This window comes from Panicum virgatum, chromosome 9K (assembly GCF_016808335.1).
Source record: "Panicum virgatum strain AP13 chromosome 9K, P.virgatum_v5, whole genome shotgun sequence".
Classification (NCBI taxonomy): Eukaryota; Viridiplantae; Streptophyta; class Magnoliopsida; order Poales; family Poaceae; genus Panicum; species Panicum virgatum.
This window is the reverse complement of record NC_053144.1, coordinates 29422798-29437363: the sequence shown is the minus strand read 5'-3', so window position 1 is coordinate 29437363 and position 14566 is coordinate 29422798. Positions and strand designations below refer to the sequence as shown.

Below are 14566 nucleotides of genomic sequence, written 5' to 3'. Positions count from 1 at the left end.
CACTTATTCTAAACTATATGTTATTTTGATCCTTTTAAAATTATGTAACTTTTACTATATATTTAGATATACGTTACTTTGAAAAGGCAAAACAAGTTAAATTGAGGGAGTGTGAAAAAAATGATTTTTATATGGTTTGAAATGGAAACCACGAGCAGAGCAGTGGCATCATACTGGTGTGTTTAGATTTTATAGAAATTTGAACGAAATTTACTGTAGCAATTTTTAATCAAAAATTAGAAGGACTAAATATAATTTAATTATGAAATTAATTACACGGATGGGTGGAAAATCCGGAGATAGATCTATTAAGATTAATTATTCTATAATTAGAGGCTGTTTACTGTAGTACGACATTATCTAATCAGATTCAATCAGGCTTAAAAAATTCATCTCGTAGTTACATTTGGGAGTTATGCAATAGGTTTTGTCAGTTATACATATTTAATACTCTTAATTAGTGGTTTAACGTTGTTCAAAGTTATTGTAGCGCTGAAAACATTGAGATCTAAACACATTTATAGTAGAAGAAACGATGCCGACGGGTAATCAATCCAGTACCCCCCAGCTGAAGTCGGCAGACCAGACCAGCAGATCACTACGCTCTGGGCGGTGCACATGGACAGCCGCCGGCTACACAGAAACACAACACAACACGCCCCCCAGAGCAAGGCAAAAGCTCGCCGGTTTTTATTCCTGCCGAATTTCTCCAGATCCGGCTGCCAGCGCCAGCACGTGCGAATTTGGCCGACGAGGTCGCCAGCCGCGGCCGGGCCGGCCGGTCTGCCACGCGATGTGCCGGCGCGCGGGGCGCAAGCACGCTCGTGCTACGCGAGCGGATTCAACGGTAAGACCATCTGGAAAGCAGGAGCCGGCGGCGGGGAAAGCAAGCTCCGACCTCCCCCCAGTGGTTGGCGAAAGCGACGGCGTGCCTGAATCTTCTCTGATCGAATTGCCACCAGGAAAGGAAGCTTCTTCGCAGCTAGCTTTTTTTTAGATAAAGGAAAAATTCCGTCTAAACATTCACACGCAAATGTCTACATCCAATTATTACAAGAGTTTTTAGACTCTATAAATCTCAAATGAGGATGTAAAAAAATAAAAAAGGAAACTCTAAAATAAAGAAAGAAATTAAGAAGACTACGCGTGCGGTGGCCAGAGACGACCCCCACCAGCCAACCAGCAAGCTACCCCCAAGAGGTGCGCCGCCGGCAGCCAAGTGCCCACAACGAGGAGCCACTCAGCAGCCGGCAAACGAGCCCCACCGCGGCAGCCGCGCCTCTGGTCGCCGGGACAGCGCGAGTAGAGGCGCCGCTGAGAGGCGCACCGCAGGACGCGAAGCCACAGTGGTCGAGAGCGCGCGACGCCGGCCACTGAGGCCCATGCCACGAGCAACGGCCAGATCCAGCACCAGAAATCGCAGATCGCGGCACCAGAAGACCGGGGCAGACCACGCCATTGACCCCGGAGCAGCCCAGTGACCCACGAGCTGGATGAACTACAGCTTTAGAACTTAGCCCCACATGCCACAGCCGGACGCGGAGAGTAGGCGCTAGATTCGTTCAAATACGGCATGCATCTGGCCTCATTGGCCACAACATGCATCTGGCCTCATTGGCCACAACGCCGCCCGCCGGCCTCTGGCACCGGAGCTCATCCAATCGTCGAGTTTGCCTTCGAGTTAATGGAGGGGGAAAACAGTGGAAAAAAGATGTCGTGGGAGGAGACTGTAACCTCCCGTCTTTTCGAGGCCGAGCCCTGCTTACATCTGGCAGCTTTTTAGGACGTAGACTGCCCTCACAGATCAACACAAGTCGTTTCTGCACACTTTGTCCTCACTCATACGCACCCGGAAAGAACTTCCCGGTCGGTCATCCATCCCCAAATTTATCCGAGCCAATTACGCTTAACCTTGGAGTTCTTTGTAGATCAACTTTCAAAAAAGAAGTTGTAATTTATTAGTATGAGTATCCTATTAATCCTATTAAGCCATGAGTCGGAATGTCACAGAGACCCCGCCACCGCCGTCCTCGAGCTAGAGTGGACTTCCGCGTGGGGGCTCTCCGATGACGGCGAGGTTGAGAGAGCGAGGGACGGGGGACTGTGGATGTGGAGGCGGCAGTGGCGACAGTCCGCCCAGGATGCCGCTAGGTGACGCGAGCGGACGAGAGTAGTTTGTGATCGAAATTTCTTTGGCAAGCAAGGCTATCGAGGCTGTGTTTAGTTCACGAAAAAGTTTGGGTTTTAGTACTATAGCATATTTCGTTGTTATTTGATAATTGATATCTAATTATGGACTAATTAGGCTTAAAAGATTTATCTTGTATGAATCAGTTATATTATGTAATTAGTATTTTTTTAACTGCAATTAATCACTACTAGAAAACGGGCCATCGGTCCAGGTCAAAGGTACCAGCTGCTGTTGCACCGGCTGCAACAGCAGCTAGTACCTTTGGCCTTGGACCAACCAAGTGGAGGACAATTGGCACCGGGTGGTGGTTCCAACCAGTTCCAATGCGTCAGCATAGGCACCGGTTTGAACCACCACTCGGTACCAAATGAAGGCGGCGCTATAGGCACCGGTTGATGGTAATAACCGGTTCCTATGGTGATGAAACGTGGCAGCTGCTAGGAGCTCGGGCCTAAGGCACCGGTTGGTGCCTTGACCCGGTCCTATTGAACAAAATTTAGCACCAGGTCATTGAAACCAATCGGTACCTTTGGCCCGAGCCTATAAATACCCCAGCCCCTCCCCCCTCAAGCTGTCGTGAACTCACTGTTCATGGCAGCTGAGTGAGGTGAGGGGAGGGGAATTTTTGCTTTTTTTTTTTTGAAAAAAGGTTAGTTATTTTTCTTTATAACTTAGCAATTAATTTTTAGAAATAGTTATTATTTGATTTAGTTTTACATGTGATAATTATTTTTATTTGTAGCATCTTATTGTAGTTATATGCATTATCAATTTATTTGATATTTGAATACTATCAAATTATTGTATTTATATGTTTTATCCATTTATTTGATAAGTGAATAGTATCTATTTATTATAATTATATGCATGATCAATTATATAAATGTATTGTTATAAATGGGTAGTATGAATGAACTATTTGTACAGCACAATGATGTATATAAATGTATTGTGGACCCTGATGAGTCGGCAATGGATGTACATGGCCGACCGGCGTTCAAAGGAGTTCATGGATGGCGTGCATGAATTCAAAGAAGCGGCCGAGAAACACAAGTATGGCGGTTTCGTTCGTTGTCCATGCAAATTCTGTAAGAATGAGAAGGATTACTCATCATCAAGAACCATCCATAGTCACTTGTTCAATAGTGGTTTCATGCCGAACTACTTTGTTTGGACCAAGCATGGCGAAAGAGGAATTGTACTGGATAATAATGTAGAAGAAGAGGACAGGATTCCTGACTTTGCAGCCAATTATAATTCCTTTTTCAATGACACTACAATGGGTGAGCCTGAAAAAGATACTGAAGGATACGTTGTAGAAGATGATCTTGGTCAGATGCTGCGCGAAGCTGAGGAAGGTTGCGAAACAGAAAAGGAATCGAGAGATCTGAAGCGTATGTTGGAGGACTACAGAATATTGTTGTACCCTGATTGCAAACAAGACCAAAAGAAATTGGGTACCACATTGGAATTATTGCAATGGAAGGCATCAAATGTTTGTCTGACAAGGGATTCGAGGAGTTGCTGAAACTTATAAAAAACTTACTCCCTGAGGGTAACACCTTGCCGGAGACAACATACGAGGCAAAAAAGTTGTTTGTCCTTTAGGATTAGAGGCACAGAAGATACATGCTTGTCCTAATGACTGCATCCTATATCGAGGTGAGTATGAAAATTTGGATTCATGCCCTGTATGCAACGCATGCCGTTATAGGATCCCTCGAGATGATCCAGGCGACGTTGAGGGGATGCGTGTTAAGAAGAGGGTGCCTGCAAAGGTGATGTGGTATTTTCCTCTAATACCACGTCTGAAACGTTTGTTCATGAACAAAACGAATACTAAATTGATGTGATGGCACAAAGAAGAACGTAAGCAAGACAATATGTTGAGGCACCCCGCTGATGGGTCGCAGTGGAGAAAAGTGGACAAAACATTCCCAACATTTGCAAATGATGCGAGGAATATAAGATTCGGCTTAACTACGGATGGCATGAATCCTTTCGGTGAGCAGAGCAGTGGCCATAGTACCTGGCCTGTGACACTCTGTATATACAATCTTCCTCCCTGGTTGTGTATGAAGCGGAAATTCATTATGATGCCGGTACTTATCCCCGGCCCGAAGCAACCCGTTAATGATATAGATGTGTATATGAAACCACTGATTGAGGATCTTCTATTGTTGTGGAAAGAGTAGGGTGTTCGTATGTGGGATGCGCACGCAGAGGATCATTTTAACCTTCGTGCATTGCTTTTCGTAACCACCAACGATTGGCCAGCACTAAGTAACCTCTCTGGACAATCCAATAAGGGTTATAGGGCATGCACCCATTGTTTAAAAGAAACCGACAGCATGTACCTCAAGCACTGTAGGAAGATCATGTATATGGGTCATCGCCGATTTCTTCCGATCAAGCACCCATTAAGGAGGAGGCATGCTCACTACGATGGAAAGGCAGATCATCGTACCAAGCCTAGGCACCGTTGTGGGAAAATGGTGTTTGAAATGGTCAAAGATATAAAAGTAGTATTCGGAAAAGGACCCAGCAGCATATCAGTGCAGAGTGATGACGGACGCGCACCTATGTGGAAGAAGAAGAGTATTTTTTGGGAGTTACCTTATTGGGAAGTCTTAGACGTCCGCCACACAATTGATGTGATGCACCTAACAAAAAATCTTCGTGTGAACCTTCTAGGTTTCCTTGGTGTCTACGGTAAGGCAAAGGATACATTGGAAGCGCGGCAAGATCTTCAACGTATAAAACAACGGGCCGCCCTACATCCAGAAAAAAGGGATAAAGGACATCATTATGTAGGTCATGCGTGCTACACTCTTAGTAAGGAAGAGAAGCAAAGTATGTTTGACTGTTTGAACAGTATCAAGGTCCCATCAGGCTACTCTTCGAATATAAAGAGGCTACTGAACTTGAAAGAGAAGAAATTCGCACACGTAAAGTCCCATGACTGTCACGTGTTGATGACGCAATTGATTCCAGTTGCACTTAGAGGTATTCTACCAGCTAATGTTCGAGCAACAATCATAAAGCTATGCGCCTTTCTCAACACAATTTCTCAGAAGGCAATCGATCCATCGAGTTTAAGCAGGCTACAAGAGGATGTTGTCCAAAGTTTAGTCAGTCTTGAAATGATATTTCCTCCGTCATTCCTCAATATTATGACGCATCTTCTAGTTCACCTGGTCAAAGAGATTGGTATTCTCGGTCCTGTTTTCCTTTATAATATGTTCCCATTTGAACGATACTTTGCAGTCCTAAAGAAATACGTTCGTAATCGGGCTTGTCCAGAAGGAAGCATTGCGAAGGGTTACGTCACAGAGGAGGTCATTGAGTTTTGTGTTGACTATGTGGAAGAACTCTGCCCAATTGGGATTCCAGTATCACGTCATGAGGGGCGGCTGATTGGAAAGGGCACACTTGGAAGAAAATCAGTAAATGTCACAGATCATGCCACGTTGAGTAAAGCACATCTCACAGTTCTGCAACAATCAGCCTTGGTGGCTCCAAACATGGAGGAGCACATGCAAATTGTGCGAAGCATATACCCTTCGAAGTCTGAGACATGGATTACAAAACATCATAACGATACATTCGCCACCTGGTTGCAGAAAGAAGTCATGGCTAACGATCAAATTCATGAGCAGCTAGCTTGGCTGGCCAGGGGTCTGGCAAATTCAATCTTGATGTACCAAGGATATGAAATTAATGGTTACACATTTTATACAAGAGCCTAAGATAACAAGAGCACCAATCAAAATAGTGGTGTCCGTATAGATGCCACCGACTCTAGTGGCCAAATAAACTCACATTTTGGTTACATTGAAGAGATCTGGGAACTCGACTATGGGCCGTTGAAAATACCTCTATTTCATTGTCAATGGGTTAAACTCACAGGCAAAGGTGTTGATATCGACGAGTACGGAATGACAACGGTAGACCTGAAAGAGCTTGGCTATCGAGACGAACCATTCGTCCTAGCTAAAGATGTCACTCAAGTTTTCTATGTGCAGGACATGTCTAACAAACCGAGAAAGGACAAGTCCAGGAATAAATCAAGTTTTGTAGGTGCCGGAGATGAGCCAAAGCGCCATATTGTTCTGGCAGGAAAAAGGAAAATTGTGGGAGTCGACGATGTCACAGATGAACAAGAATACAATAAGGTTGAAGATATGACTCCGTTCGCAGTGGAGGTTGACACAAGTATTCTTTTAGCCGAAGAGGAGGCTCCGTACGCACGTCTTGATCATAATGAAGGGACGATTGTAAAGCGAACCATCGTTAATATTTACTTAGTTGAATGATTATGTCTTGTAATATTTTCTGTGAACATTATTAGATTTATTGGGCAATTAAATGATTTTCTAGGCATTTATTAGATTTATTATTCAATTAACTAATTTATTAGATGATCAAATGATAAATTTGATAAATAATATAATTATTGGGAAATTAAATGATTTTCTAGCCATTTATCAGATTTATTAGGCAATTAAATTATTTATTAGGTAGTTAATAGATTTATTAAGCAATTAACAAATTTATTAGGCATTAATCAGATGTATTATTGAATTAACTAATTTATTAGATCATTAAATGATTTTCTAGGCAATTATCAGATTTATTATGCAATTATTAAATTTATTATGAATTATCTAATTTATTAGATGATTAAATGATTTATTATGCAATTATCAGATTTATTATGAATTATCTAATTTATTAGACGATTAAATAATTTACTAGGCAATTATCAGATTTATTACTCAATTATCTAATTTATTAGATGATTAAATTATTTATTATGAAATTATCAGATTTATTACTCAATTATCTAATTTATTATACGATTAAATGATTTACTACGCAATTAATATATTTATTGGGCAACTAAATGATTTTCTAGGTAATTAACTGATTTGGTTGTGAACTATTAAAAAAAGAATAGAAAAGGAGGCCTAAGGTACCGGTTGAAACCTTCACCCGGTACCAAAGGTACCTTTTTGCAAAAAAAAGGTTGCGCGGCAGGAGTCGAATCCTGGCCGCAGCTTGCAAAGTGTGTAGTGTTGCCATTGCGCTACTCTGTGAATTCGAAACAATGGGCGGCAAAAATACTAAAGACAATAGAATTTTCGGCCTTAGGTACCGGTTGGTATTATTTAACCGGTACCTTAGACCTTTTAAGTTTCCCGCCCGTTGGGAACTAAGGTACCGGGCGCAAACCTAACCGGTACCTTTGAGGTGCCTAAGGTACCGGTTGGGTTTACAACCGGTGCCTTAAGCTTTTCTTAGGTACCGGTTTATGTTTTCACCCGGTACCTAAGGGCCAGGGTACAAAGCCATGTTCTTCTTCCTCCCACTCTGCTTCCTCTCCAGTGCCCGATCGTCGACTTCCGCGACGCACCCTCCACGCCCGATCTTCCGCCGCCCCTTCCGTGCCTGGTCGTCCACCGCCGCGCCGTCTCGACGCGCTGCCCTCAACGCCGGCGGCCCTCGACGCCCCCGCCGTCGACGCTGGCCCCGCCTCGGCGCCCCCGTGCCCCCGGCATCGGCCTCCACGCCGTGCCGATCTCGAGCGCCCCGGCCACCTCCACGCCCCGCCGACCTCGAGCGCCCCGGCATCGGCCTCCACGCCCCCGCCCTCGACGCCCCCGGCGCGCCGCCGGCCTTCCCCCGTGCCCCTCCTCAACGCCGCGCGCGCGGCCCCCTCCTACGCGCCGCGCGCCGACTCGCCGGCCTCCTCCACCGCGCCGCGCCTAGCTGCTCCCCCTCCACCACTGCCACCGACCTCCCCCCATCGACGTAAGCAATGGCGTCGCCGCCGCCGGCTCTTGCTTTTTCCTTTTTTTCTTAATTATTATATCTAATGTTTTTCTATGATTTCTAGTATTTAATTATGTAGTGAATAATGTGTAATTATCTAGTTTGTAAATTCTATTTGTACTATTTAATTATGTAGTGAATAATTTAGTATAGAGAGAAGAATTTAGATGGAGAGAATGTAGAGAATTTAGTATAATGAAAAGAAATAATTTCTATTTAATTTTTGCAGTGAATAATGTACATGTCAATGTCAATTATTTGTTGCTTTTTTTACAAGTGTAATTTAGATGTACGTGTATTCAAAGACTTCAATTTATTGTAAATATACTTGTATTTAAAGACTTAAATTTATTGTAAATGGACATGTATTCAAAGACTTCAATTTATCAAGCTCCTGTGTAACTCATTACATGTATTCCATGTGTAATTTAGATTGATTTGAATTAATTCTCGAGCTCGAACACCTCGACGCTTTAAATTTAGAGTACGGCCCTCTTGTAACGTTACTAACACACTCACACTCTCTCTCTCTCACACAAACAAACACACACTAACACACACTCTCTCTCTCACACACACACTAACACACACACACACACTAACACTCACACACACTCTCTCTCTCACACACACACACAAACACCTCGGCGCTTTAAATTGAGCGCGGCCCCCTAACACCGACGCTCTCTCGCTGTCTCCTCACCGACGCTCTCTCGCTGTCTCCTCACCGACACTCGGTATCTCGCTCACACACACACACACTCACTCACACACTCACTCACTCACACACACTCACTGTGACACACACACACACACTAACTCTCTCTTTCTCTGTCCCACTAACACACACACACTGACTCACACTCACTAACTCTCTCTCTCTATCCCACTAACACACAAACACACACACTCACATACACACACACACACACTCTCTCTCTCTCTCCCTCACACACACACTCACACTCACAAACACACACACTCTCTCTCCCTCTAACATGCACACACACTCTCTCTCACACACACACTCTCTCTCTCTTTCAAACACACATATTCGTTCAAAGAATTGAATTCTCCTGCTTCATTTAAGGATGGACACATACTCTAACACAGTTTTACGGTTTCAGTTAAGGATGGACCCCTTTGGTGATGACGAGGCCGCCAAGCAATATATGTTGGACGCAATAAACGAAGATACGAGGGCCAACACCACCCAGCCAATCGGTGAAGAAGATGCTCGGACAGCTGATTCGTTCCTGAATATATCTGGAGATGCCGATGAAGAAGATGATGACTTTGCGCCGCCGCCCAATCAACAGCAGCATGTTCCAGTACGAATCTTAAAACTATATGCATGGTGACTTCGGTAGATTAGTTTTGCGATTAACATATCTTTTCTGTAATTTAGTCGACCTCCGCATCGACTTCGTTGAGCCAGTCAAAAGGGAGACGCCGGCCAACCAAGAAAATGGAGGGAAGACAGGTCGTCACAGAAGTGGACGCAGAGGGCTGTCCAAGTGCTCCAGAGGCTGCTAGCACAAAATTTGTCAACCAATGTGGGGTTATTGTTCGGGCAAGAATTCTAATCACCACAAGACTATGGAAAACGAGCAAACCCGAAGAACAGCAACATGCCGTGTCTGCACATCAGAAGGAAATGCTATGGGCAGAACTCAAGGATATGTTCACTCTTCCTGAAGGAGTTGACCAAGAACTTGTGAAGAAATGTGCCTTGAAAAAGATGGCCCTTGCCTTTGCAACTTTCAAGAAGAAGTTGTACATCAATTACATCAAGAAGGATAAGGAGCCGAACTGGGACGATCTTCCTCATGTTAAACCATACTGGGAGGAGTTCAAACAATACAAACTATCAGAGGAAGCCCAAGAAAAATCCGAACAGGCCAAGGTGAATGCAGCAAATAAGAAGTACAGCCACCACCTTGGGGCTGCCGGGTACAAGAAGTCAATAAAAAATGGCAGAAGATGGAGCAGGACCTTATGCATAGAGGCATCAGGCCAACGACTTGGGATTGGCCGGATAGATCCAAGTGGTGGTTATTTGCTAATGGCGTGACACTAAACCAGTTGGATGGAAATTTGGTCGTGCTCGAGCATATGCAAGAAGTGTCCCGCGATCTAGTCGCTGCAATAGATGAGACCCAACAAGGAACATTCCATCCTCAAAGGGAGAATGATGAGCTGACAAGGGCATTAAAGAATTCGGAACACCCTGGACGAGCCCGCGGCATCGGCGTGGTCCCATGGAAAGTTGCTTGGGCCGGAGATTCCTCTTACAAGACTCACCGAAAGAGCAAAGCCGAACAGGAAGAGAAACTTTGTGTCATGCAAGAAGAGATGACAAGGAAGGTTGCGTCCTTGGAATCTCAGATGGACGCTAGGGTCAATAAGGCAGTGCAGCTAGCTCTGAGCCAAAGGGGCACTGCTGGGTCGCACCCGGATGTTGTGATAAGCCCGGTCTCTCAGCGACGCAGCAGCTGTGCATCCACAGCGGCGCCCGACGTACAGGCGGAACAGCAACCCCAGATTGAGCCAACGGCGGTAGATGACCAGAGGTATGCAGTGGACGATGTCACCATGCCGACACCGTGCGAGCTTCATGTGCGAGCAAGAAATATATCCATTTATGTCTCATACGGGTCAGCCCTGCCCCTGAATCCTTCTACTACAATTCATGGAAGGCCGATACCCCTGGCTACACCTCCGTCACAGTCGAGCAGATAGTTGGAAACAATGAGGATCTTGAGCTCGACTTCGTTGGAGGAGATGGAGAGAAGACATTGGGAGACGCACTGCACGGGGTCGTTCTATGGCGCAAGGCCAACATCAAACTTACCGCAAGCACAACTGCTCCCGTGCAGACCGATCGCCCGTCTCCGCGGTCTCCCTCACCGCCGTCCCCACAACCACCTCATTCACCACCGTCTTCGCCGGCGCAAAGGGCCACGAGTACTCCAACTCCTCCTGACCCAGAAAAAGGAAAGAAAAAGACAGCATCTGGCCTCCCAGCGGATGGACCCTCAAAGAAGAAGCATAAAACGGTCGAAAGAAAATTAACCTACGAGAAAACTGCTGAGGAGTTGGAAGAGGAGACTGCTCAATATATAAAAGAACAATTGAAACCTAAAGTCCCTCCGCCGAGGGGAAAGGTACCTCTAGAACAAGGGAAAAAGCTTCTCGCAAACCTAGACAACCCACCAAAACCGAAAAGCTTACCCTCGGACTATGATCGTACTCAGACAAAAGCACACAAGGTGAGAAATCTGAAGAAAAAATATGGCAAGACCATTCCTCAGCTTGGCACAGAACAAAAAGGACTCGAGCCCCTCCGGGTGCCAGGGTTGCCACTCCTACACCCGATGGACGTACAACTCCAGGCGGACCTACAGGCCGCGATATTTCTTTCTGAAACTGGATTAACGCTAGAGGAGGCAACGGGGCAAGTGGAGGCGGAAATCCCTATCGCTCCCGTTCTTACTCCATACCAGCATGGAAAACCATTTGTCATTGAGGAAGAGGAGAAAAGTCTTGGCACGCAGATGTTCAATTTGCATAGATGGTACTTGCGAATGTCGAAGGACCATGGGAAAATATTTGGAGTCAAGTATCGTGACCATGATTTCATCCGCGGGGAGGAGAATTTCTGGGTGTACTTCGAAAGTTTATATCACATTTACCATCGACAAGCCCTCGACGCCGCTATCATCACCATTTAGGTTTTGTAAGTATCACTTACCTCTACATTAATACTTTTTGTTAACAAGAACATAATTATATGTGTGCATTATAAAATTTTTATTGTATCGTTTAGACAGGAGACCCAAAGAAGCCGAAAACATGGATGACACCATCAGATCGGCTTCATGTCTCCTTTGCTAGTCAACCAGAAAGTGCTCAACGAAAATTACAAGGAAACGTGTGAAAACATGTACGATTCATTGACTAGGAAAAATTACAAATCCTATATATTCATACCATACAACTTTGGGTAAGTCTTGTTTGACTCAATCCTTTGTTATATTACTAAATAAATACTAAGTCGTCTAATGCATGTATGTATATATCCTATCTATATCCGCAGTTATCATTGGATTTTACTCATATTTTCCGTAGAGACCGGCAATCTTATAGTCTTTGACTCAATGAGAAATCCAAAATTCGCAATCCAACATATCATAGACCCCTTGAACAGGTAAGTTCAGTTTGCACAATTAAATCTTTTTTCTGTTAATAACAATTTCTGAATATCAAACTTAACTTTGAGCGCAAGGTTTGGAAAAAATTTGTGAGAAATAACAAAGGACGTGGTCAATGGAGGCCCGAACTGAACATTAACATGGATTATCCGGTATGTTGATTCATAAAGATTTGTCTAGTTAAGTATATAATCCCAAATTGTTCTAAATTGAGTAATTTATTTGTTTCTCCTTAAGTGTGCGAGACAACAACAAGAAACTGATTGGTGCGGGTACTACGTATGCGACTACTTGCACATCATGACTCCATGCGGGAAGGTTACTGATGAAGACACGAGAGTACGTCCAAACCGTTCACTAGTATATTTTCATAATTGTACTAACGCACATGATGTTAATCCTTTTTTTCTCTCTAAATGATAGATGTCTCAAATGGCGGATGAATGTTAATCTACTGATCGGATCAACGCCATGTGCGAGCAGCTCGCCGGATTCATTTTGAACGAGATCTTGGATCCTAGAGGTGAGTTCTACCACGACGGTCACATCCATAGAGGACTTCCATCTACCTCCTGAGGGGATCAGTAGTTGGACTACAAACATGACTTGTACATTTGTAAATATTTTTAAACATTATGTCTTGATGTTTGTAAATTTGTAAATATATTAGTTCATCTAATTAGCTTAATTATATGCTCGCATTTCACCTTTACTTAGTTTCAAATATTCTCTGAAAACGAACACGAACGACCAATGAATGTATAGTACTGTAGAGCTTGAGTGCGTTTAGTAATTATAAAAGAATAAACAGTAATAAATATAACAAAGAAAACTGGATTTGGGAAAAAAGGGAAAAATGTCATTGGTACCGGTTGGAAAGCCCAACCGGTACCAAAGGGGCTGCCTTCCAACCGGTACCAATGGGTGACTAAGTCACCGGGTTAAATATCCGGTGCCCTAAGGTGAGGCCATTGGTCTCGGTTGGCGGGAACTGATTGGAAAACCGGTGCCTATGGCCATTTCCAACCGGTTCTCATGTCCCGTTTTCTAGTAGTGAATGCTCCATACATGTAGATTCAATATAATAGATACTGTGGAAACTTTTTTACCTGGTCAATGTAGAAACTTTTTTACCTGTTCTTTGACCAGAGAGACTCGATCGAGGCATGTGCAAAGGGGTGATGGGATGGGACCAGCCCCGGTGGGCACGATACGAACGCTTTCACAGGAAATTCCAAGTTTTTTTTTCTTTTCCTGGGTAATATTTTATGAAAACGAGCAAGAAATTAGAAATTTCAATCTCCATTCAGACTGCAAGGAACAATTTGGAGCTCATTTCGTATTCTCTGTTCAATTCAACCCATCTTCCTACTATGCTACAAACACGTACAGTACTACTAGTAACATCTGACAAGCAGCAGCAAGAGCACGCGAATCAGAGCGCGAGCGCGAGGTGGTCCAGGTGCGGCGACGCGCCGTCGGCGTCCGGGCGGCTGTATGGCGACCCGCGCGCGGCGGTGCGGCCCCTGCGCTTCTCCATGAACAGCTGCAGCGACGCCTTCCTCGCCACCGGCAGGTCGCCCGCCGCCAGCGCGCGCGGCGCCGCGCCCTGCGCGGCCGCCGCGACGCGGAGCAGCTCGGCCGCCCTATCGGCGGGGACGTCCTCGAGCACCACCACGCGCCCGCCGTACGAGATGGTCAGCTGCTGCGGCGCCGGCGCCGGCCCGGTCTCCGCCTCCGCCTCCTCGTGCGCGCCGGGCACGTCCGCGCCCGGCATCAGAGGGAGCACCGCCACCGCCGCAGGCCGCGCCTCCGCCGCCGCCTTGACGTACTGGCTCAGCACGCCGCCCGCCGCCGCGAACCGGGCGCCGCGGCCCTGCCGCTGAACGCTCCCCGCCGCCGCTTCCATTTCTTTTAATTTGATCCTTGCTTGCTGTCTGACTGCTGCTTCAGGTTCAGGATCTTGTCGCGTTGGGGAACGAAGATGAAGAAAAACTGATAGATTCCGCGGGATGCTTTTGGAGCTTGATCGATGGACTTGGCCTTGGGGATGAGCGAGCCGGCTTGCCTCTGATTTTATATCTGCGGCGAGGTAGCAGCAGGGTTTATCTTTTCGTTTTTTTTCCGAATCCCGCCGTTTGCCGGAAACGAAATTTCGGCCGAAATTTCGCCGAATTTCGTTAATTCCGAACGGAAAGAGAATTCAAATTCAAAAAACGAAATTTCGGTGATTTCGACCGAAATTTCGGTGATTTCGACCGGAAAATGATGTCCGTTGTGATTTTCGTACTGTTCCCGAGGTCAAATGAAAAACTTTTGAATACCA

General features: G+C 45.3%; 1 protein-coding gene across 1 annotated transcript; it reads right to left on the bottom strand.

Annotated features, from left to right (window-relative positions):
* Positions 1-13459: 13459 nt before the first annotated feature.
* On the bottom strand, positions 13460-14336 carry LOC120648666 (protein TIFY 11e-like). Its single transcript, XM_039925374.1, has one exon. It carries the CDS (start codon positions 14147-14149, stop codon positions 13676-13678), a length of 474 nt encoding a protein of 157 aa, XP_039781308.1. The 5' UTR covers positions 14150-14336; the 3' UTR covers positions 13460-13675.
* Between the last annotated feature and the right edge of the window lie 230 nt (positions 14337-14566).

Coding starts and splice junctions, on each gene's coding strand:
- LOC120648666 (XM_039925374.1), bottom strand. CDS start 14,149: ATGGAAGCGGCGGCGGGGAGCGTTCAGCGGCAGGGCCGCGGCGCCCGG.